General features: G+C 34.2%; 1 protein-coding gene across 1 annotated transcript in view; it reads right to left on the minus strand.

Annotated features, from left to right (window-relative positions):
* Positions 1-440: 440 nt before the first annotated feature.
* Positions 441-25,518, minus strand: part of LOC120767977 (neuronal acetylcholine receptor subunit alpha-7-like) — a 215,648-nt gene continuing 190,570 nt past the window's right edge. Inside the window, exons 8-13 of the mRNA XM_040094388.1 lie at positions 24,727-24,813; positions 19,343-19,452; positions 3,412-3,563; positions 3,144-3,266; positions 2,788-2,926; positions 441-672 (exon numbers count right to left, since the gene is read on the minus strand). Of these exons, the coding sequence (XP_039950322.1) occupies positions 520-672; positions 2,788-2,926; positions 3,144-3,266; positions 3,412-3,563; positions 19,343-19,452; positions 24,727-24,813 (764 nt within the window). The 3' untranslated portion in view covers positions 441-519. The remainder of the gene's footprint in view (positions 673-2,787; positions 2,927-3,143; positions 3,267-3,411; positions 3,564-19,342; positions 19,453-24,726; positions 24,814-25,518) is intronic.

The following is a 25,518-nucleotide window of genomic DNA, read 5'->3' on the forward strand; positions in this document are numbered from 1 at the left end:
TTCCGATTTTTTTCCAGTGTATTTCTGTTAGTGTTGCAAGTCTGCGTGTTGGATTGATTGATTGTTGAAGGTGAGCGTTTTTGCTGTTGTATTTTTTTGTTAGGTGTTATTAGTTTTTTTGTTTTTGGTGTTTTGTGGATGTGTGTGTGGGTGAATCCTTGTTTAAATGTGTTTGGTTTTCCCTTTTTGAGGTTTTCTTGCTGTAAACTGATTTTCGCTTCGCCATATTTGTAACTGCGTTTGGTGAAAATGTCTTGTTGTTGTTGTATATAAATTGCGTTTGTATACACCTCGGTGTTTGTTGTTCTTGTTTGTTTATTTTTGGTAGTTGCGTGCGTGTTTTTGTGCGTCTTTGGTTGTGTTGATATTTTTCCGATTGTTTGTTTGTTTGTGTGTACAGATTTTTACGTTTTTTTTGGTTTTAAATTTTAAAGTTTACTTAAAAATTTTCGTTATTAATTTAATAATTAACAAATTGATTTTATAATAAAACCAATAACAATAACCTCGCTCATATGGCTACGAGACAATAATATGTGGTGCTGATAGTAGTACAGCTATTGTGGCTAATATTGTGAACATTGTGAATATGATAAGGCACAGTCTGTCAACGACCATAGCTGCGAATTTCCAATCATTGGCAATGTCATTTTCCTCGTCTTCTTTGCGTAGCTGTTTTATGTGTAGAAAATTTCATACAATTTCCATACACATTTTGTATGTATTTAAATTGTTGTTATTATTATAAATTTTATTTTTATTTTTTGTTTTTTTATTTTTATGCAAAAAATATTATTTTCAATTACATTTTTTTTATAATTTTTTTATTTTTTAAGTTTTTTAATATTTTTGTTTTTATAATATTGAAGAGCAAGCGCGAAGAATCAGAAGAGAGAGAGAGTGTAAGAAAGAAACATAAATTATTTTCTTTCAATACCATTATTTTCTATTGGCTTTATAATTTTGTTATTGTAAATGGTCGTATGTTCCATAAGTAGTACTAATATAAAAATATATTGAAGGCTTATATACAATATATGGGAATTATTTATTAGCTATGTATACAGGGTCAACTTGGCTTAGTGACAGAAATATTTGAAAAGTGTGGCTTAAGTATTAATAAAACCCATGCAATTTGTGGTTATAAATTTCAATGTGTTTGTGGAACTCAATATATATATATAATTAGTATCAATTATATACATAATTATTTAAAATAATTCTAAAGAATGATAATGAAATTTAGTTTTTGCATTACTGCAAAATATGTATGCTTTCAAGAAGCATACAAATTATGTGCAAGCCTTAATCTAAGTAAGTATAATATTGAATAATAAATAAATAAAATAAAAAAATCAATTAATAAACTAAGTAAAGTTCTAAACCCCACTAGCTCAGTGCGGACACAAGCCGCGCATAGAGTAATTAGACAAATTCAGACTTGATCTCATTGTTACACAGAGACAATAAAAGTTCGCCCTATCGATCATTTTGGTTTTAAGAAGGTTTGTTTTTCATGAAAGCTTTCATAACAATTACATCTTTCCAGTTAGGCAGACCAAATATAGTAACTAAATTTGGCTGAATGGTAACCAAATTAAAAAAGTCGCTAAAATGGGGACTAACACTTCTGTAATAATAATAAATACTATGAAGTAAAAATTTATCCGAAATTAAAAACCTCGAGTCTTTTAAATTGTATGAGCAAGCTACGAAAGGAAAAAGTTGTGTATGAAAGAATTTTCAAGGTTTTTAAGACGACTTGTCAGTGTAAGATCCTTCTTCATATAACGATCCTAAAGAAGCTGTAATCAGATTTGCAGATTTCTTTATTAATTGCAGTATTTCTTCAATTCATGAAATTTATACTTTGTGGCTGGGATATGTTTAACTAATGAAAGCTTAAAACACAACATATCTAAGATTAGCACCGCTTTGAAAGCACAACGCTTTTATGAACGTGCTTTCCTTCTCGTTTCTAAATGCTCTCTCTCAGCGATTACTGTGTCTAGGGCAGAAAAAGCGCAGAAAAAGTTCTAAGACGAAATGCGTAACCTTTTCGTTTAAAAAAAGTTCTTAAAAAGCTACAATTTTATTATTGTTGTGGTATTATTATTTAGCTTGTAGCTTGTATATTGTCTAATGAAGGCCTTAACACTTAATATTACAATGAAAGCATATAAGCACAGCTATGAAAGCACAAAGTTTTGGTGGCACGAGCTTTTCATTTCATTCTGGAATACTTTCTCTCATTTCATATAGCGTCAATGCCAGAAAGCTCAAAAGAAAATAAATTAAAACTAATTAATTTATGACTTCTGATTTATTCCTATAGAGATAAAGCTATTAGAAAATCGATAGCTTATAGCTGGGATATGAATATCTAATGAAAGCTTCAAACATAGCATAGTGAAAATCAAGACTTTTCATTTCAATCTTAAATGATTTCTCTCATTGCATATTGCGTCGATAGCTGAAAGCTAAACAGAAAAAAAAATTACAATTTATGACTTCTGATTTATTCCTATAGAGATAAAGCTATTAGAAAATTGATATCTTGTAGCTTGAATATGAATACAGAATGAAAGCTTTACACTACTACATCTACTGATTCTTTCCATTAGAAAAATCTTTCAGGAAAATAGTTGATATTTTTGAAGATAATATCGTAGTTTTTATCACCGAACTGATTTTTGTAAAATTGAACATTAAAAAAACCAAGCTTTCATGTAGAATAAACAAAAATGTATAATTTAACAGCAAATATTTGAAAATCGTCCAACATACCTGATCGGTTATAAAGCGAATTTCCTTCAAAATTAAACCTAGTTCATATTCCGTTGCTGATTTGATGCAAGTGTGATGCGTAACGGCATCCGGCATGCGGGTGCTACCGATCGGACCGATGCTGCCGTCATCGCCTTGACTATATGGTGAAAATAAATGAATTTAGTAGATGACTTTCATATCAATAAAGGCGATAAAGTGGAGTGTGGCCACAACCGAAACTATTGCGCGCTAAAAAGCACTCAAGCAGTCTAATAAATAAGCTTTACTGCTTGCAATACAAACGTGTGGCCACACTCTACTATATGCGAAATCTTATTTCTGTATGCTTTTGCTCAGCAGCTTGTTGCTGTTACCCATAAACGGTGCGATAGAATGCGGGATTGTGGGGCAAAGTGCCGCCGGGCGTCATCGGTCGGCAGTTGTGTCGGAAATCATCGTCGATGTCCAGAACGTTGGCGAGCAGCGATTTCGAAGAGCTAATCACGAACACCATACAATTGAATAGAACAGGTTTGGTTAAATTGTTAACAGTATATAGTGGGTCAAAAAACACTTAATTAATTATTAACGGTAAATAATTGTTATATTTTTTTGCATAAAAATATTTGTGTTTTTGCCTACCGCTCCTTCAGTTCAACATCGGACAATATCTGATGCTTCCGTTCCGATGATGTGTCCGAGCACGGTGTCGTGGGGAATTCCAGTATCAGGGGCCTACCAGGACGACTCATGCGTAGAATCCATGGCAGCCAACATAAAAATACGATGCGTATCTATGAAGTGGGCCAGTTGTGAAGATATTTCGTTTTTTTCGCCGATGTTCAAATAAAATTCATGCGGCATTGTTAGTAATTAGCATATTATTGAGAGAAATTTGTGGCAGATTTATTAAATGCATGTGTGTGAAAAGTCAATGGGTCGCTTTAGGCGAAAGTGGATGCTTTCACAAATGTGCATTCAATATCTTAGCAGTAGACAGTTCTTTAAAGCAATTCTTAAGCATTTGCCTAACAATGCTAAATTCAAGTATGCTTGATTAGCATAGTGATTAGCCCTTAGCAAAAACAAACGCCTGTATAGCAAGCGCAAACGCCTCGGCATGAACAAAATTAAAAAAAAAATATATATACTTGAACTGCAAACAAAATTGTTGTTGCTAGAAATCATGTAGGTGTTGAAGCATGCTTGTAGGCGCATGCCAACTCTATGATTTATGAAGCACCGATGGCCAAACTTTCTAAAATTTTCCGTTGACCTTTTAGGCATTTTTTTACTATATTTCTCATTGGTAGTGCATAGCAAGCTGTACGCCTACGCTTCACTTTCGGTATAAATAAATTTTGCTTGCTTGTAGGCTTATTTATGTGCTTATTGCGAAAACATCCATTTGATGGATGGGTTTTCAGTTAAAGCAATGAAATATAATATTTGAAAATACACAAACAATTACTGTTACGTTTAAGTTTAATAAATTTGCATGCAAACATTCTAGTTGTTAAACATTTTAGCATCTTTTTAGGCGCGCTGACTTGCAGTTAACAGTCTCTGCTTGACTGTAGGTTATTGAAATCGCATAAAAATACATTAATTTGTATATTTACAAATGTAACTGTTCATAAAAGATAAAGTTAGGCTGAGTAATTATAGTTCGGAATTTTTTTGTGAGTTGTTTAAGGAAAAAATGTGTCTTTTGTAAAACTTATTGTACAAATTGTAAGCTTTTTATTAGAAAATACATATACACTTCCGTCCATAAAAAAGCCGATTTATAAAGTTTATATATATTTTTTAATAAAAATTAATCAAAATAAGCTTTGTAGAGATAATATATTTTTGAAATAAGTTTAAATAAAATTTTGAAAGACCTTTTTAAGCCGTTTAACTCATATTATCCTTTTAAATAATTGTTTATCAGGGAAAGTTAAAATACGCTGTAAAATACTCAGTTTTCTACTATAGAAATGCATATGGAAAATGTAGAAAAAACAAGCTTTTAGGTGACAAAACAGGTTTAAATACTTGTTTGATTTGGCATAAAAAATTACTTTTTACTTAATAGTAGGTGTCACCGCCTTTTGCCTTTATAACATTTTGTAGCCGGTTGGGCATGTTTTCATATAATTTTTTAATTAAAAAATTCAACAATGTCCTTCAATTTTGGATTGAGTATTGAGTACAGGGATATTTCCAGGACTAAATCCCCAAAATATCTTTGTATTCGTTGACTTATGAAGTAAAAAGTTTATCTGCTTTTATAAGTAAAAAGTTTATCTGCCATAATTAGTGTGTCTGGAACTGTTCGTGAAAGAAAATGTCTAGGTAGTCCTTACTCGCTTTGACCGATGACACGGTGCAGAATCATCTTGAAAAATTACTTTTCCTACGTGCTCGATTAAAGTCTCCTTGGTAGGTAAAACACCTTTTTTCATTATTTCTGCGTATGTTGCTGCGTTGACAGTACCATCTAATATTATTATTTCGCCAATTTCATAATTAGTGATTGCACCCTAATCCATAATGCATGACGAATGTTTTACAGTGCTGTGAACACATTGTTTATTGACTCTGCGATGAACCATGACTCCTGATTTTTGTCCAATAAGGTTTTTGTTTGCTTTCGTTTGAAAACACAATTCCATTCATTTCTGGACCAATTTTCTCTTTCAATGCACCAATTTAAACGGGTATGATGCATTTTTGCTGTAAGAAGCGGGGATTATGCAGCTCTTCAGGCATTCAAATCATTTTTCTTTAACAAACAGTTGAGCTGCTTAGTTCTACTTGTATTCGATGAACATCTTTAAGCTCTGCAGCAACTTCTGGGGCAGTTTTAAAGCGTTCTCTCAAAGATATTCGCACCAAACTCCTGTATTCCTGTTGATTCGACGTCCTTGAACATCCGTTCCAAGGTGGTGGAGGACACTGTCAGTTTTTAAATATGTTTCCCAGAACCTCCTCACTGATGATTCGATTAGCAACATTTGTCTTCTATTGCTTTTTAAACAAAACAATATCTATTTTCTGCTTTGCAGTCAAAACATCGTTTTCACTTTTAATTGACTTATTTCACCAAAATATAATATTAAATTCAATTAAGTTTTTCTACTTTAACTGCAACATACATTGGAAATGAAAATAACTGACATTTGATAACGGGATTTTCCCTTAACGCCCATTTTCAATCGGTTTTTTTTATGAGCGGGAGTGTATACACCTTTTACAAATATTGGGAAAAAATAGTAAGACTCTGTTCATAATTTTAAAATTCTTAATTTAATCCGATTAACCGTATGTTTCCGGGTCGTAAGCATATATCCAAAACTCATCGCCAGTAATTTCATGACATGCTGGTAGTCGGCGAGCATTCTCAAGCATATGACTTGCTCGCGACAACAAGTGTCATCAATGCACTTTTCCAACATTCTGAACCTTTCGGCACTAGAAATTTTATTCCACACACTAAATCTCATGAAATTTCTTTGTTGAATAATTTCACTCGTAGTAAAGATCGCCAATGCACTATATATATTTCAGAAAGACAACCGTACACTAAACACTAATGTTTATTTTGATGGCGCAACTAACCGAAAAAAATCTACTAATAGGCTTTCTCGCGAAATTTACATTAAAAGTCTTACTGTTTTTTGTCCACAGTAGTATGCAAATTTTCCTTTAAATTAAATATTTCTTGAAAGCAGTTTAAAGAAATCTCTTTGTAGTTACTTTCCTCCAACATGTATACTTCGTACACATTTTTTCCAAATAATTGTCAACAAGACGACCTTTTACATATAGTATTCAGAGCGACATTTTTTGAAATGTTTTAAAAAATTATTTATCTTACCAAAATGGGCTTAATGATAAATAAAGTGCCTCTGCTGGTGACCTCCTTTTTTAAGCGTCTACCAGCTTGCTCCCAATTTGTTTAGGCGGCTGGTTTGTTCGTAAACGGTATGACTGTCGAATTGCTTCAAACTTAGCAAAAGTTCGACAGTGACTAATAAGTATCTAGAGTTTTCAACTTATTTTCCTCCAAACAGATTTAACAAATTGCAGCTTCCATAGCCAAGCCATAAGTACATAGAAGACAGTGTCTAATAAGAACTCCCAACATTGCGGTGAGATGAATTTTGATAACAGCAGGTATTTCAAAAGACCTCTTAAGTCTTTATTTTGAACCAGAAATATCGAACAATCAACGTCATTAAGACCAGCATTGCCAAACCGCTGTTAGGATAAAGTTTTTTTTCGAATTAGTTTTTTTGCTGCTACCTTAACTGCAGGCATTCCTGCTTGAAAAATATTACAGTGTTTTGACATCATGAAGCTCAAGTTAATGATGAGCTCTTCATGGGAAACTTTCTCCTCAAAGTTCCTCTGTTGGATTAGTTTTTCGTTTTCAAATTATATTTGAATATGTGAAATTAATTTTCAGAACAAGTCATCACATCAAAATTATTCGATTTCTGGAAAAGGCAAGTTCGATTTTTAAACCGAATCACTGCATCTATATCTGAAAGTGATATATGAAAAATGGCTGAATACATGTAGTAATGTAACGATTTACGATTTAAAAATACTCAATGTTTTTCAATCATCTTCCCGCCTTTTGTTTATTTCCTAATTAAACTTAAATAATATATAACGAAGAGCGAACAACGCAATGCAATAAAGAGGCAATTTTTTGTTGCTTCCGGCGGAAATGATCAACTATTTAACACATATATATGTATGTATATACGCTTCCATATGTATCTGTATATATGTATTTACGTATATATATTGTAAGCTTATGTTTGTGAAAAAGTTCAACTTGGTAATTGCGAAAGCAAACAATATGTCAAATGTTTACTACAACGGAGTTTTCGACTCCTTTTTATTCGTATGTGAATACTAGATATATATATTTGAATTCCACTAGTAACCAGCGAGTGCACCGGATTTCCATCCACTGTTTTGCTAACTCCATAGAGCTTAACTTCTGGGACAGCGCTTCAGCGCAAATGCATTAACAGCTGCACACTCTTTCCATGTTGCATACAATACAGGTGTGTGTGTTCTGCAGCTCGCAGGTGTCGAACGAGCGAGGCGTTAAATTACAAAAATCACGGGCGCTGGGGCTAGCTGAAAGGTGTGTGGTTTCGCTTTTGCATTTGGTAGCATTTATTTATTTCACTTTAGTTAAAATGCATGCAGCGCTCAAGGGCAACGAAGCTGTCGGCTGTCGTGAAAAATAAATCAACGTTTACTTTAGTGGAGTGGTTTTTTTTGGCAATGAGATCGGCGATATAGAATGGGATGGAGGAGAAAAATCAGCAGTACAAATTTTAGCGCAAATTTCTTGGTGATTAGAGGCATTGGAGTAAAATATTTGTCTAATGGTGGTCAGCTCGGAGATACATATGTACAAATCTGATCAAATTTGAACCGAACTGGTCCGAAACGGAAGCGATAAAGTTTGTCTCCTAAATTGCTACAATTTTATTTTTATTCGTGTGAGGCTTGATTTCCGCATCTCAATTAGTATGTGTTTGGCAGTGGCTTGTTCAATTCACGATAAGTTTCTCTGGCGATTTTTACCACGAAGAAGAACAAGAACAACGGATTTGCCAGAAATTTTTTTGTTTTTAATGGAATCACGACTGCGGAATTATTAAAAATGGTGCAGAGCTGTTTCGAGGGATCTACTTTACCACCAACAAAAGTAGTTGAGTGTCACAAAGCATTCTGTGAAGGTCGTAAAGTCTTCGAAAACTTGCCTCATGCAAGTTATCCATTTTTTATTGAAGATAGCAACGAAAAAGTTGAATGGTTGAAAGTCGTTGTGTTGGCATCAGTGAGGTAGTAAAGAGTATCGAAATATATATCTTAATGATTTACTCATCACGGTTTGGTTAAAGTTTTGGTTAAAGGTTTGGTTAATGTTTGGTTAAAGTCTTGGTTAAAGTTTTGGTTAAGGTTTTGGTTAATTTTTGGGTAAAAAGATACTAGAGTTGTAGGAATATACTTGAAACTTTTGCAAAAAACAAAAATACGGGTAGTGGTTTGCGACCTTATTGACATAACTGAGTATTCTACATTAATCAAACTTGTGGCAAGATGTTGGTGTAAGAATTTGAGGTCGATACCGCCCATCTAGCCAATGGCGCTTCAAAAATGGGGCGAAAGCGGAAAAACCAAAATTGGCTGAAGACACTGAAAGACTTTAAGAAAAATATGTAATGAAAAGCGTAAAAATATTTTTTTTTATTAGTCCAGCTGAATTTATGTTCCATGGTATATGCTTTAATTCAAAGCAACTGAAATAAATTTAAAACCTTCACCTATTTATACATACGCTCACTGCCTTGAATATGCACTGTAATTATTACCGCCACGTGCAAACTTGTTCCGGCCTCTCTTATCGTTGCGGCCATAGTTTGATGGCTTCGCAGTGCTGCAGGTTGCACAAAACTCTTTGAAACTTCAATGCAAGCAAGTTTGAATTATTGAGATAAATGTTCTTTTCAACTAAGTTGAATGCAAGCTTTTATTGCATGCGAAAACCGCATTTCACAACTTGTACAAACTCGCAAATGCATTTAATATTGATATGCCCGTAATTTATGGCTTACGAACTCACAACTTTTCTTTGTTGTAGTTGCAAAAGTAGATTTCTTGATTATATGTACATCTCGGTAGAAAGTAGATTTATATATGAGTTTGTATTAAGTATGTATGTATATTTTTTGTTGTTGATGTAAATAAAAGCACTCAATTAGACTTCTGCCAGCTCGGCTAATATTTTTCCTTAAATTTATACTAAACAATTTCTCTTTTCAAATATATCATTTTAAAGCATTTATTCCCATGATCCGGTGCCAAAAATTCTGCATTCGAATTCAAAAATCTATCTGTTTTTAGAAAACCCCCAACGCATTTGAGCCACCTCTTAACTGATAACCTGTCCGGAAGCTCACAGATAGTCCGCTGCGTGTGTTGCATGTGTTGCAGGCATGCAAGTACGAGTATACACGAAAGCAATTAGCTGGGTGAGACCGGTGTTAAACGTTTCCTTGTGTGTGCTTTAGTCCAACTAGGGATTGCATATGCTCTGCAGGTAATTGAAAGCTGCTACGAATTGCCTGCCACACCTACTCATCTACTCATATAAATGGCAGGCATACATTGTTTGAATGCAAGGCGTATGTGTGTGTGCCGTTGTGCGCTTTCTTGGGGCTAATATATGCACAAATAACGGACTAATCGAAAATTCAATTTCAATATTTGCATGCAAAGCTGATGGTTTTGCGGTTAGCATATGCCAAATGGCAGACAACAGCGCACACACACACATGCGCACAATGCTTTGGGTTTGTCAAAGCGGTAAACTGTGGGCTTACACATGTGGAAGCGTGTGTATGCATATACTATATAGTAAATGCAGGTATTGTTGCTAGGTAGCAGCGTTGCAAATGGCAAGCCGTTAGCTCACCTTGATGCAAGCGGAGTCAACTCGAGTTAGAGCAGCTACTCACACATAAGCGTTAACGAATATTGAAAAGCGTTGCGTCATTGCGACTGAAGGCAGTTATCATTGCAACTTTGCTTCTAATTTGCCAGCGCAACAGTGATAAGGCTGGCACTCAGTTGCATGCGCTTCCTCTTTCACTAAAATCGAATGTGTCAAATCACAGAAAGGCGGTGCGGCATATACATATTGCTATCAATATAAGTACATACATATATATTTATATATTATATATGATTTTGTACATATTGCTGTGCTAAACCTGCAAATATTTGCACGTGTCAATTTGCACAAGACGCTGCCGCTTGATTGCCTTTATTGGCGCTGCTGGTGCCGCTTGGTGCCAACTGCCACAAACATAAAAACAAACTTAAATATATGCATATGTATCTATATAACTAAATTCATTTTTTTATATGAGTAGATTTGCTACTAAATATACACACACTCGCAAATAAATATTTGCAAACGCAAACGCATCCCGTCAGTCCGTTAGTAGTAAGCTCTATGAATGTTACTACACGCTTTGCAATTACTTTTGTATGGATAAGCATCTCTACAGCGGTTTGTAAGGAAACATGAAATTGCACTAAAGTGCGGGTTGGAACAACAAAAACACACAAATGCAAATGTCAAAGCAATATCTAAGAAATGCTTGTAATGTTGGAGTGCAATTCCACGGTAGCTCCCAGCCATCAAATTGTAAATACACGCTTACATATTAGCATATGTGTATACATATACATATGTATGTTATATACATATACAAAGTGTCGTGAAAAATACACATTTTCCCATCTAATCTCTTCCTTTTCCACTTGATAGCAACTATTGTTGTGCGCAGCGTATTCGGTTTGCCTTAGACAGTGTTAATAAGGTGAAAATATACGTCTACACTGTTAGAAATTACTTGTGTTTTCTAGAATCAATTGGGATTTTTTCTTCGAAATGCAGTCAATATTGGATATTAGAATACTTTGACGTTGACAAATGAATACTAGTCGCCAACGATTTACTTTTCCTATTGATTTAATTGAATCTTTAACTAACTTGGACTGGTCCATTTACGCTGAGAGCGCAAAAAATCGATAAATAATTTTTTTCTAGATTGATACAACCATTTCTAGGTTCGTATGTGATAGGCTCTCCATTGGTCAACTAATACGTTCACATCTGTTTGTTTGCAAAGCGTAAATTTTTTCTGAAAATTTAGAAATAAAATTCTTTGTTGGAAATTTTGTGTTTGTTATTGAATCACGACCACGGAATTATTGAAATGGTGCAGTATTGTTTTGGAGAGTTCACTTAACCACCAACACAAGTATTTGAGTGGCACAAAGTATTATGCGAAATTCATGAAATCAGCGAAAACTTTCCTCATGCAAGTCGTTCACAAAAACATCGTTAAATAGAGGAAAATCAGATACTTGACAACGGAGCTACGTGCTTTACATTAATCGAACGTTTTATAACAAGTTACGAGACGTGGGTTTATAAATATACGCTAGTCGAAAAAGCCTTTAGTGAACCAAATATGTACAATTTTGGTCGACAACTTTTTGCCATTTTTCCGCCCCGGGCGCAACGTCTTGGGGGGCGGCAAAACGATCTTCGCTGTTTTTTAATATTCAGAAAAATACTTCCACTCACAATATAATAGTTTGAATAACAATGAAAAATATTAATTTTTACTCGAATACTCTTCAGTTTTTGAATTTGTCTTATGTATATCTTTTGGCTTATATCTTCCTTAAAACTAGTGTTAGAACTTAGAGATGCACTTTTCTAGCTTTGTCTAGCGACGTGTCACTCTCATAGTTACCCTATGCTTTGAATGTAACAAATACTTTTATTTCTCCAAATTTTCAAAAATGGTATTTAAAAACACCAGTTCGGGCAAAAGTTCCTGCAAATTGTGTCAAAAGTGTACAAGATATCGGGCGAAAATGGGTTTTTTCTATGGCTTTTAATAACATGTCTGGAAAATTTACTATTAATTTCTTCAAAAACCGTTTAGTGTATAATTTTATATACTTAATATCGAAGATATTTTGTAAAAATTCACTTTTGTTCGATCCACCTCATGAAACTTGTAGGTAGGTAGATAAAGGGGGTTGACCGAAGTTGTAAATACGCCACTGCCAAAAGGAATATAGGGCCTTATTATTATTAACATAAAAATGTTCTTTTCTATATCAGTGCTCTTGGATAATTCGTTAACCCTGGTCAAGCTGGTGTTGGGAATAATTTCTTGGTGTTACTCTACATTAGCGAACTTTACCTAAAAGTTTTTGTTGCCACTTAAAGGTTAAAAAAGGGTGAAAATAGCAGTATAAAGAAGCAGATAGTACCATTGATTATTATTAAAGATTCTTAGAAATTCAATTCTTCCTGTGTAATTTTAGCTTCAGCTTACTCAGCCTGCTGCTTGTTTGCATGTTAAAGGAAATTTACCTGCACACACACACATGCACACTTCTCGAATAAAACCGCTAAAACACAAATTCAAATGTCTGCAATAGTATGGATGTGTGTACCTTCGGAAACACAACGCTACACTTGTAAACATATAGCCACACATTCGCACGGCTGTGGCACCGTAGCATTTGCCTCCATGCTTTCTTTGCCACTTTTGTGGCGAACGCTTCAATGGGAAATTGATATGTTATCTCATTGTTAGAGCTTGACTGACACAAAACGAATTGAACGGAGCAGCTGGCGGCGGGCGGGCGGAGGGTGGTGGTTATTATCTGTGACAATCGTTAGCACTGCTGTGGCTGCGGCATGCTTCTTGAGCAACTCTGCATGTGTGCGCCAGTGTGTCGCAGGGAGCTGTACTCAAGTATCGAACTCATTCATGTTAACAACGATTACTTTGCATGCATCTTGACTCTCACTTCAATAACCGAAACTTCAAACATGCAAGCCGAACCGACAATGTGCCGGTGACAGTGCAACAATGCAAGGCGAACTGCATTGTGTGACGCAACAATGGTTTTATGGTAACTCGTTGGCATAGTGACGTGTGAGGAGTTGGGCGGGAACAAAGCTGAGGAGAGTTTTGGGAGTTATCAAGCACTTTTCAGTTTCATTTATATTTGCTTTTGGAGTTATCGATATGTGGGTGGAGTGTCGTGATACTAGCACTTTTGAAATGAAATTATGATTATTGAAAATTACATTTCCTTTAAATATAGTTTATGCATATGGAGGATAGATTTATGTTGTACTTGAGTGCTGAAAGAAATTGGGGTTGGGCTTGGGTTATTAAAATAGTTTAAGGGATTAACCCTCACGATGTGTTTACCGAATGTGAGTGAATGTATTTCTTATACATATTTTTCAGGTGATGAATAAAAAAATACGATTTTGTTAATAATTTCGATTTCTAAACCACTCTGAAAGGCTGATTTTGTCAAAAAAAACACACCTTTTGTTTGAAGCCGCTATTGTGCCAAAAACCAAAATTTTATCCTTCGATTATTACCAAAATTTTTCTATTGTAATAAAGTTGTCTTTGGCTATTACTTTTTTTAAATTTTTCGCATTCAACTTCGCATTTAATCGCTTCACTGTTGTGTATTTGAACAGCTGATTGAGTAAGGCCTGTGTTTTTTTGTTTGGTGCTCTATCTAAGATCGAAGATCGAAACCAGATGAAATTCGTTGAGCAACAACTCGATAAATTGCTGAAAGAATAAATTTGACTAAATCGAAATGTCTAGTATTAATTCTGAAGCTTGAAATATGAGTTCATCATCATCTTATAAAACGAAATTTGCTTCGTCACATTAACGAATGCGATTTGCCTATCAAACGTCAAAGAAGTAATCCATATTGGCTTAAAGAGAAGAATATATAATTTTATAAAATGTTGGACACAAATGAAAAAATCGCTTTTCAATCGCATTAATATGCAATTACTTAGTGAACAACCCAATAAAACTCTTTGCATACACAATTATTGTGTTTAATGCGATAAATAAAACGCCTCTTCGAAAAAAATCGTGTTTCTGATTTGCAAGTGATTTTAACCCAGAAAATCTATACAAATGTGGCATTCTTAAGAGAAGCTTTTTGCAGTCATTACATGACACTTTGCTAAGTAATTTCTCTATATATAAATTACAACTATATATTCAGTATATCAGTGTTCTTTACAATTTATGCGCAGTTGTTGCCCTTATGGCAGGATGCCATTTGCCTTTAATGCATTTGTTTGCAACACGTTTCCTTGTTGCTGCTCACACACTTTTAAGCCTTTCACAATTTTTTCTCAACACACAATGATTGATAAGTCGATTATTTGTGTGTGTGTGTGTGGTATATCAACAAAAAGAAAGCCATTGCTGTGGCATGCCACACATTGGTGACCTCAATTGCTTTTTATGCATTCGTAAATATTATAAAATACTTTTTAATACATTTCATGAAATTTATCTGACTATTTTCCTTTTCTGTTTGTTGTTGTTGTTGCCACCGTCATTGCAGCCATTAATTGAATTGCGTAATGCGCGCTGTTGCAAATGTGCGGCCGCTCACACGCATAAATCGCACAAAGGCTGCGTTGCCTGCTGGCTGCAAGCCTTTTCTGTAGTGTGGCATCACTCTGCCTTTGCCGGAGCAATTTCGCATAAATAAGTAGGCGTAATTTAATTGAAGGGATTTTGCTGCCATCAACACAGTTGTCGCGCGTAAATGGAAGATCGATGTTTTGAAGCGATTTTTCCATAATTAATAACGGTGGTAATTGCCTACAATACCGGCGGTGATGCGTGTAACTCCTGGATAAGGGATATTTAAAAGGAAATGTGTTGCAATAATTTGTGCATTATTATGCACGCAGTCATTTCGTTAATTAAATATTTCAATCGATAGAAGTGGGTAATTAAAAAAAGCGTGGAATAATTAATTAATGACTTTTCTTTACATTGCGGATTTTTGGCTGGCTTTGTGAAATGTCATGCCACTGCGAAACAATTGATAAGGAGCACAGCAAGTGTGAAATTCTTAAAAAAAAATATTTTTTTTATTTCAACAATATACCTTAGGTGGCGGTGCAATCCTCATTTACTTATCTATAGCTTGATCAAGAAGTAAATTCTTTATTTATTCTGCCAAATCATATTCAATCCCTTAAAAGTCTTTTGTGTGCTGTTTGATTACCTTCCACAACATTTTCATCGTGTCACTTTTGGTTGCTTACAATCAAACATATTACTCGAAGATAACTTAACCTTTTAACAAACATGCGTTTGGCAAACGCTATAGACAGTCCAACCAACTTAGAAAAAAATGGAAACATGGATTGAAGAGCCTGCGTCTGCAGACTGCTGTGTTCAGATGTTTCCGACTCCTTGTCGCAGGACCGGCAATTTACGCAAGAAGCTAAGCCGCATTCCATGAAGTTGTTGCCAATGCCTCTCTCTGCCTACTTCTTCATCCTTGCGGAGCATCTTCTTTATGGTATTAGGACCCTTCCCAGTGAAGGGTTTAGGGCCTATCATGTTAGTAGATGCTACGGAGTGAGCGAGCTCATAAGCCAGTTCGTTCCCGGCTAAACCTTTGTGACCGGGCACCCAGATGAGGTTCACTTGATTACGTTCCGTTAGGCTATTCAGCCATTCACTCCTGCACCAGTACCGATTTGATCTCATAGGAGGAGATTGCTTTAAGTTGCGCTGGACTATGGTTATACCTTCGTTGCGACAGTTGGTGAAGGCTTCTGCCTGAAAAATGTTGAGATAGGTTTGGAGAGTTTGGTGCGAAGTCCTGCGACTCCTCTACCGATTCCTTCGGAAGTTTTCTAGCCGTCAGTGTACCACTTGAAATCATTCCAGTCAGCTTTGCTTTCAGCCGTGCTGCCAAGGATAACCTTCTTGGTGAATTTAACCCTTTTGGTAATGCTGTCCCTTGGGGAAGAGCCAATGGTGTTGTAACTTTTAACTCTTTCATCCGCTTGGACAGGTAATCTACCTTACATAGTGTATAACCACCTAATGATCCTTGCCTTGCAGCCCATTGCACACCATTAGTGCCTTCGCCAAGATTCTTAGTCTTACCAAATGGTTGCTCATTGAAAAGTGCCCAGCGAGAACTTCTACGATAGCGGCAAGACGAACAGGACAAAAACGACAAAATTTTCGGATAAAATTAATTTCTTTAAAACCCTAGCTTAGTATACGAGCAATATTTTCTATCATTAACTTTGATTTTTAGGTTCATCTACATAGAGGGCCGAAAAATTTATTTTTTTTCTCCAAAAATTGTGCTGTGAATTCTTAAAATACTCGTATTTATAAATATAATTTTAAATTTTTAGAGCAGTTGGTTGTTACACCAAGGTTTGTCTATTGATATATGATAAGTAATCGAGTTATTAACTGTCTTCGATTCGCCACGCTTGGAGAGTGGCAAATTGTGCAACCTTACAAATATGTTCTCTGAAGCAAGTACAATAGTGCTATGATTAATTTTTAGTGGAAAAATACCGTTTTCTTCTTTCGAAAAGTTTGCTGTAACTCTTTATTTTTATTTTATAAAAGTTACTTTAATTTGCATTTTAATATATAATTTGTACCATCCTCCAGTAAAAGTGATGTAAAATATGCAAAACAAAACTTGGTAGCATTGTGCCAATTAAACTCGATAACCATGTTGTTGCTTTTACGTGTAACTGCTTTAACGAAAGAGCTGAAAGTAGCAGAGAAATGGCGAATCGAAAACAGCTAAATAATATTTAATTCTTCTACAAACTGAAGGAAATTATTCAAATAAAAACTAATATTCAAATCTATAGATTTAATATATTAGTAAGATAACTGGTAAGTATCGACATGAAAAGCCAGCTAACCTTAAATATTTGGAAAGAAAATTTAATTAAAATAAAATAAATATATTTCTCTAAGCAAAATTAATAATATTTATAATTTACTTATACTTGTATAGCGAAAGTTGCTACAAAAAGTTAAACAAGAAATATTTCAAAGTGTGACATAGAGACTGCAAGCAAAGAGTCAGCACGCCTAGTAGTATGCTCAATAACAAAGTACAAGCATAGTGAAACTTAAAACTATGATATAAGCTAATATACATAGTAGATTAATAAAACACTTTAAAGCAGTTAAACACCATTTAAACATATTTTTTTCTTTTGCTTTACAGCATTTTATATAAGCTTTCTTTCTTTATTATATATTATATAAAAGCTATAAAATGCTATATGGTTCAAAGGAAATGGTGTTGCGTTGGGGGCGCACACTCACCGCAACGCCGAGTGTGCACACGCACACATACACATGCCGTTCGGTTGCGGCAAAGGAAACATACATACAAACGCAAGTTATCGGGTTTGTAATTCATTAACGTGACTACGCTGCTTGCCACGCTGAAAGGGGCCCAACATCAACATTACGATATTTTTCATTACATAAATTACATTTATAGTAGGCAGTGGACGTTTAACGACAACACACAAAAAATACACACACACAATAGCGAGCGACTTCTTTGTATTACATTTTACCACTGTTTCGATTCTCTTCTTTCTCTTTTGTTTTTTTTTCTCTGTTATTTTTTTATTGCTGAAAATAGCTGCATTTCATATTTTATGCCTTATTTTTTGTTTTTGTTGGGTACGATAAATATATATATATATTTATATCTAACAATAACAGCAATATAAAAACAAACAAAAAATAATGATGGAAGTCAGAGACATTACAAAATTATAAGAAAAGATAGATCTCACTTGAAATGAATGTTGAAAAGAACGGTTGTGAATGAAATATGGACAGCATAGAATTCAAATTTTTGCGCCGCGCCTCAAAGTATGCTGCATATATAGCTAATAAAAATTAGTTACTTGGGCTAACCGGAAGGGATCTGGTAAATATAAATTTCGTTTGAATGCAAGTTAGAAAAAATCAGCTTTTAAAGACACTATGGACAGCATAGAACTGAGAAACAATAATTTGAACACCGCGCCTTACAGTATGCTGCACAATAGGCACACGGACTAAACACGGACCAGTGTATTTTATTTGTCAAACGGAAATTGCGATGATGCCACATGAAAATGCTACACGGTTGCTAGAGATTTGTACTTTTTAGTTAACTTGATTTATGCAGCTACTCTGAGGACCGAAAAGTTTCTCAAATATAGTATTGGATTCCAAATTATGGGGCTGCAGAGGTGAGTGGAATTGATAAGCTTACTATTGTTTGAGAATAATGTGAATTTGTGTTTCCGCGATAGTCGAGTCTAGGTAACCGGAACGGACAGGGACTTTTTATGCGGCCAAGAGCTGTCAACTCGGCAGAATTTTGTCGCTATGAAAATATAAATAATGTGACTTTATTAGTTAGGATCTGACAGTATTTGAAATATATGGTGTAACACAATGTGATTGTTAGCACTGGAGATATACCACTGCAACGATATCTGTTGACCAAATACGAAAAAATTTTTTCGACTACCTAATATATTTTATATCATCCATATACATATGTATGTATATATTAATTATGAGAAACATTTGTGCCTTAAGCTTTGAATGAATTTAATAGCATACTTTTCGGCGGAAAACGCAATTAATTTTGACGTGCGAATTATTTGCGCTGCCATTTCACATGGATACAAAACATAATTGAAAGTCACCAAAAATACAGCATGAAATCATATTTGCATGGGAAAAATAAATAAATATACATAATTATATAAATAATAAATGCAAAAATATTCACTAGTGACACAACAGTAAAAGGCAAAAGGAAGCAAACACAGTGTAACATAAAACACAAGCATACATTTAGGCGAAAACACAAAAAGTAGGCAAAAGGAATATTTTCAGCATAACCTTGCATACTTTCAGGCGTTTTCACTACTACTTAACACATAGTAAATACTGACGACTTGATTTCGTTTAAGCTGCTCTGAACACTTTCGTGTGATTGACTGACTGATTGATTGATTGAATGAATGAATGTTTCTTGTACTTGTAGTAGTAGTGGTTTTTGCTGTTGTTGCATTAACAAAACTTACCCATTCGGACATTTCGTGCGTATCAGCATTTCGATGATGATAATTTAATATTAAAATCGTTGACACAACGGATGAAGCTACCATAAACATTATGCAATTGAAATATGTACCTGTTGGTTGGTTGGGCGTGTGAGTTTCATATTTTTCATTTTTGTATATATTTTTTTTATTTTGTTTTATTTTATTTTACATTTTTTTTATTTTTTTTTTTTGGAAATGAAAGTTTTGTTATATTTTATTGATAGTTTGTGAATAGTTGTTTATGGGGGGAAATTTTTGTGATTTTATTGGTGCAAAGGGTAATTTAATATTTAGCAAGTTTTTAATGAATCGTAAACCGTATGTGGAAAACAAGTGAAAACATTAGCAATATTTAAAATTTTAAATTTCGCGGAGATAGTTTAACAGTTATTATTTGCAATGCAATGTATCGCCATTAGTTTTGAATTATAAAAATGTTGCATACATTTAGGCGTATAACGTATATATTTAGATATATTCAAGTATACGAAATTTCAATTATTATACAATTATCATTCGGTAGTTTGTGTCATATTATTTGATTTATTCAACAGTGACGAATAGTGGCATTCAGTGGTCGTGGTTACGGTTATGGTAGTGGCAGTAGTTAGGGGTCACGAGTTATTTTAGTATTTAGCGAAGAAATGTAGTAGAAAAAAGAATAAAGAAAAAAGTATATACACAAGTTTTACATTAGTAGAGCAATTGACTGACTTGTTAAGAAGAAATTTCAACTTTTACTCTTCAACAAATTTATATACTATGAAATGTTAATTAATATAAACGTCTGTAACCAAGTGATATGTGTGAAGGCGTGAGCAGTTATGTTCATAATATATTTTCCTATAATTTTTATTTTTTGAACTTCAACGGAGTAAGATTTAAATGATTTTAATAAGTTGTTACAACGAGCAGGATTCTTACAAATGTATTGGAAAAAGTTAGGCTATTTGTATATAGAGTATAGCAACTTGAAGATTATATGGTATCAATTAATATTACATACATTTCAACGGTTCAAACACAGCAAGTTTCAAAACTCGATTTAATTTTTAAATTATTATTTGGTTTAAATTTTTTATTATTTAAGTGAACTAATTTTATTGAATTCGTAGAATTTTCTATCTTTGGCACTTAAATTCGGCAGCATTGAATTTGCATGGAGCAGTTGTGAGGATGGGGTCATGTGTTGAAGTTCACGCTAGTGAGGAAAGTTCTCTGATCGCCATTCACTTGGGAGTGGCCAGAAACGATTCTTTTACATATGACTCAAACAGCTCACGACTTCCGGTCTTTGACCAAGTATCCTCTGGGTAGCCTAAGAACATCCGTTCGAAGGTGAGCTAAAGTGAGAAGGCGAAACATCCCCTGCATAGGGTTGTGAGCTGGGTTTGGGACCCGTCACGTAAAAAGCCTACCCCAATGAAAAACGACAAACAGCCTCGGATGAAAAATCCCTTTTTTGATGAAATCCAACGCAGGATTGCTCTTGCCAACAGGTGCTACTTCGGACTGAGTAGGCAATTGAAAAGTAAAGTCCTCTCTCGACGAACAAAAGCCAAACTCTATAAGTCGCTCATAATTCCCGTCCTGCTATATGGTGCAGAGGCTTGGACGATGTCAACAACTGATGAGTCGACGTTGCGAGTTTTCGAGAGAAAAGTTCTGCGAAAGATTTATGGTCCTTTGCGCGTTGGCCACGGCGAATATCGCATTCGATGGAACGATGAGCTGTACGAGATATACGATGACATTGACATAGTTCAGCGTATTAAAAGACAGCGGCTACGCTGGCTAGGTCATGTTGTCCGAATGGATGAAAACACTCCAGCTCTGAAAGTATTCGACGCAGTACCCGCCGGGGGAAGCAGAGGAAGAGGAAGACCTCCACTCCGTTGGAAGGACCAAGTGGAGAAGGACCTGGCTACGCTTGGAATATCCAATTGGCGCCACGTAACGAAAAGGAGAAACGACTGGCGCGCTGTTGTTAACTCGGCTATAATCGCGTAAGCGGTGTCTACGCCAATTAAGAAGTTGTGAGATAAGTAACTAAAATTGTCTAAATAAACAATATCGAAGTGATAAGTGCTATAACTTCAGCAGGTTTAATCAACATCCCAGGGATAAACTCAGACCATGCTGAAGAAGCATTTACACAATATGGACCTAGCTTCTTGCGTAAAGTGCCGATCCTGCGACAGGGAGTCTGAAACACCAGAATACCTGCTAGTCGGCTGCACAGCGGTCTACAGGCGCAGGTTTAAGGCCCTTGGATTCTTGTTTCCAAATAGTGATCATATGCTGGGGCTAGATGAGCCTTTGTGATTTAGGAGAGAGCACAATAGACCTAAGATCTCGGTGCAATCCTCGTTTATCAATCCAGCATGTTATTGTGGAACACTAAAACGTGTCTAAGACCTTAATGATTGAAGCAAAAGTTTCATATGCCATTAAAACTGCGATTGTGAGGTTTCCTTAGATAGCTTTGTAGAAGCACAGGGTGGTTTAAAGAGAACCTAATAGAGTGAGCAAATTTTAGTCACGGTGATTTCACATATGGCCTCCTAAAAACCTAAGTGTCAGTTGGTACTCTGAGCTCTTTACGGTCAGTTAGGGTTGCTAGTGAACTCTAGTCGGCCCCTGGTCAAAGAATATAAGGCCTCCTGAATAATCCAATTTATTAGCAGGAAGACGAGGTAGATACATCTCGGCATATTTTTCGAATATTTTGCTTGTAAATTTAACCAACTAAAAGATCAGAAGACGAAAACTGTTATCTTTTCAGTTTTGTAATGTTCTGAACCATTTTTTAAGGTTTGAATCCATCTTCCAAAGTTTTGGTGTTCGAAAGAATTTTTCTATAACTGTCAAAGCGATAACTTCGACTTGCGGATTGCCCTCAATATAAGTTTTAGGTTAAGTTAGGAACCCTGGTTGGTGCGAGGATCGCACTTAGACTACTGTATGCAGTCATTTGTGAAGCCATTAAAATTTTACTCCTGTATATCTTTAGTGAGCAATACAAATTTGATTGGATGCTTCATTTCTATTCCTAACCAATTCTTCAGCTTTGAAATTACCTGTGATTCCGCTGTGGTCTGGCCACTAGTATCACCGCTCTGCTATCACGGTAGTCACTTCTCTAAAAAAGGCTGTACTCTGGAGCAGTAAAACTGCTACCTTAATTGCAGCAACCTAGGCTTCAAAAAGTTTTCAGTAGCCAGGGAGTCTGAAACTGAAGTTGATAGAGAGTTTTTGACATTACATCCCTTCACTAACCTTCCCCTAAGCTTTGACCCATTCGTAAGGAAGCTCACTGCCCTCTCCACTGACGGCGTTTGCCTGCTCAGATCTCTATCGTAGGTGTGTGGACAGAGAAAGTCATAGTTTGGCGACAACATGATTCAAGTGCAGTGCAGACATACTATTCATTTTAAAATCCAAAATTAAAAATTTCGCGGCTCTTCCCTCGGATATAATAGCCAAGAATATAAATCTTGCTGAAGTATTAACTCGTACATGGCAGTCAGAATATCAATCTTGCTGAAGCATCCAAGTTTCATGCAATAAAATAGATTTTCCATTTCTGCCACTGAATTTAGAATCTTTAAAGATCTGGAGTTGCGCTGAATGTGACTGCAATTTTCTCAGAATGTATCTGTGTAAAATGAATGCTTATGAAAAATTGCGGATTTGAATTCACAAAGCGGTAAATTCTTAAACGAAGTGGGATCATCCAGCTTTCAAGAATCGCTGAGCTCTCTCCTTGGTTAATAATATGTACTATTAATTTTTTGGGGGAGATCTTTAGCTCATTTGTTCTTCGTCAATCTGAATTTTGTCTTTATGTTTTGTAGTCATTTGTCGAACTTAAGTGCCAGCAATATTAAAGCCAATGCCAGTAGTATTGTGCAATATTTTCTCAGCCTATTTCTATATTGAATTTAAACTTTTAAACATATTTTTAAGGTTATAAGTATGTAAGTATATATATTTTAAATTGATATTAAAGTTTAAAAATACACATTGATAGTATATTCAAATGGAAATATTTATAAAAAACGTGCAAAGAATTCAAAATGTGCAGTTCTGCGACGAAATTGAATCGGATAGTTCAAAGCAAAAAAATGGATGCAAGAGAAAAACGGGAATTTTTCTGATATTTTCAAACATTTTCGTAAATTTTGTAATCAAAGTGAAATTATAGGGAACTGATAAGTGTAAAGAGTTATAATTTTGTAGCCAGATTATTTCGCTATTATAAAGTTGTGAGTTGAAATTAATTAAACTGCATGAATTAATTTTGCTATAAAGTTTTCCTACTTTTTCCTTTGTTTGAATTTAATTTTCGTTTTCATAAATGTTGGTGCATATTAATTAACTGCTATGAGTTTAAACAAAAAGCGCATATAATTGCAACTTATTATGCTGAATTCCATTAAATTATTTAGTTTAACAGCTGCATTGCATGGCGCGAGGCAAGCTCAGTGTGGCCCGCATAGAAAAAGTTCAGTTTTTGTTCTTCTATGCGCACTAAGCTCGAAACGGCCATGCAAAGTAAAAATGTGTCAAAGCTGTCGCTTGTTGTTTTTTTATTGCCTTAGGCTTTTACTTTTTTAACGTGTCAAAGTTTTAATATTATAAAATCATCGATATTGGTTTTAAATATACATATATAGGTATATATAACTTGTTTTTTTTTTGTTGAAATGCTTGATAAGGCATCAATATATGGTTATATTAGAGGCTGGACGCAGAAAGCTGCGCGCGGCACAACTGGTTAACACAGCAAACACGAAAATGATACAACAACAAAACTACAGCGAGAACGACAGTGAACGAGAAAACAAATGTTGTCGTATATGAGTGTGTTTGTATGTGTGGTTTACGCATGAGTATGAATTTTGCGCTCAAGTGTCGCTGTTATCGCATATGAACCATATTTGTGAGGTTAATGTATAAACATTTTTTTGAAAGTTTATGAATTTTTTTAAAGACAATTCATGAAATTTTTTTAAAGATTCTTTATGAATTTTTTTTAAAGAAAATTTATAAAATTTTTTAAATGAAAATTTATGAATTTTTTTTTAATGAAAATGTTATCATTTATTTGTTTAAGTTTTGTGAAAATATTTTGCAGCTAAAAAACTACATGTTTTTAGGTGTCTTTCAATGTGCTTCATGTACTAAGTATGCTCGTGTAGTAATCTATTCAGTTTATATTAGTTTCAACTGTTATATTTAGGTATGTATGTTTTTCAAACTAAAAATATTTATATACTTGTTAACATTTATATGACAATAAATCAACACAGAGGAACTTTTAGAACGCACATCTATATTGGAATATAATTGTCGCTTACCTAACAGTGGCACGGCATCGGATGTGGCTGGCATTGTTTCAGCCACCATGTTGAGGAAGACGGTGAGCGAAAGCAGAATAGTAACACCTGAAAGTAAAATTTAATATAATAAATTAATAAATACATAATTTGTGATTAAATTAACTGTTTTAAAAAACAAAAAAAAAAATACAAGAAAATATATTTGAAATAAAGAAATATTTGATACAAGAAGATAAAAAAATGAGAAAAATTTTGAAAACAAAATCAAAAATAACAAAATTTTGAAAAAGAAATATGTAAAAAATACGTACTAGTGAATAAATATTCAATACAATTATTGAAACTTAAATAACATGAAAAAAAATTGAGGAAGTCTTTATTATTTTAAGGGAAAAAAATTAAAAAAAGTGTGAAGCCAAATCTATAAATAAAAATTGGATTTTTGTTTTAAATTAAAATTGAAAAAAAAAATTGTGTCAAAAAAATTAGACAAAAAATAATGAAAGAAAAATATTACAAAAAAATTTAAATTAAAACTTTAAGTACAAAATCATTATAATTTAATAGTTAAAACAATTATAAGAAAAAGTTTTAGGTGAACAATCTTTTAAAAAAGTAATTAGTTTTGCTTGAAATTGAATTAATAGAAGAAAAGAAATTTTTGATGCAAAAAATAAATTGAAAAACAAAATTGAAAGAAAGAAATTTTTATTAGAGGAAAAGTTAAAAAAAATTTGAAAGAATAAAATTTAAAAAAAAAAAATTTCAAATTGAACTTGAGAAAAAGTTTAATAACAAATTTGTGATACA

The sequence above is a fragment of the Bactrocera tryoni genome, chromosome 2, assembly GCF_016617805.1.
Source record: "Bactrocera tryoni isolate S06 chromosome 2, CSIRO_BtryS06_freeze2, whole genome shotgun sequence".
In the NCBI taxonomy this organism is placed as follows: Eukaryota; Metazoa; Arthropoda; class Insecta; order Diptera; family Tephritidae; genus Bactrocera; species Bactrocera tryoni.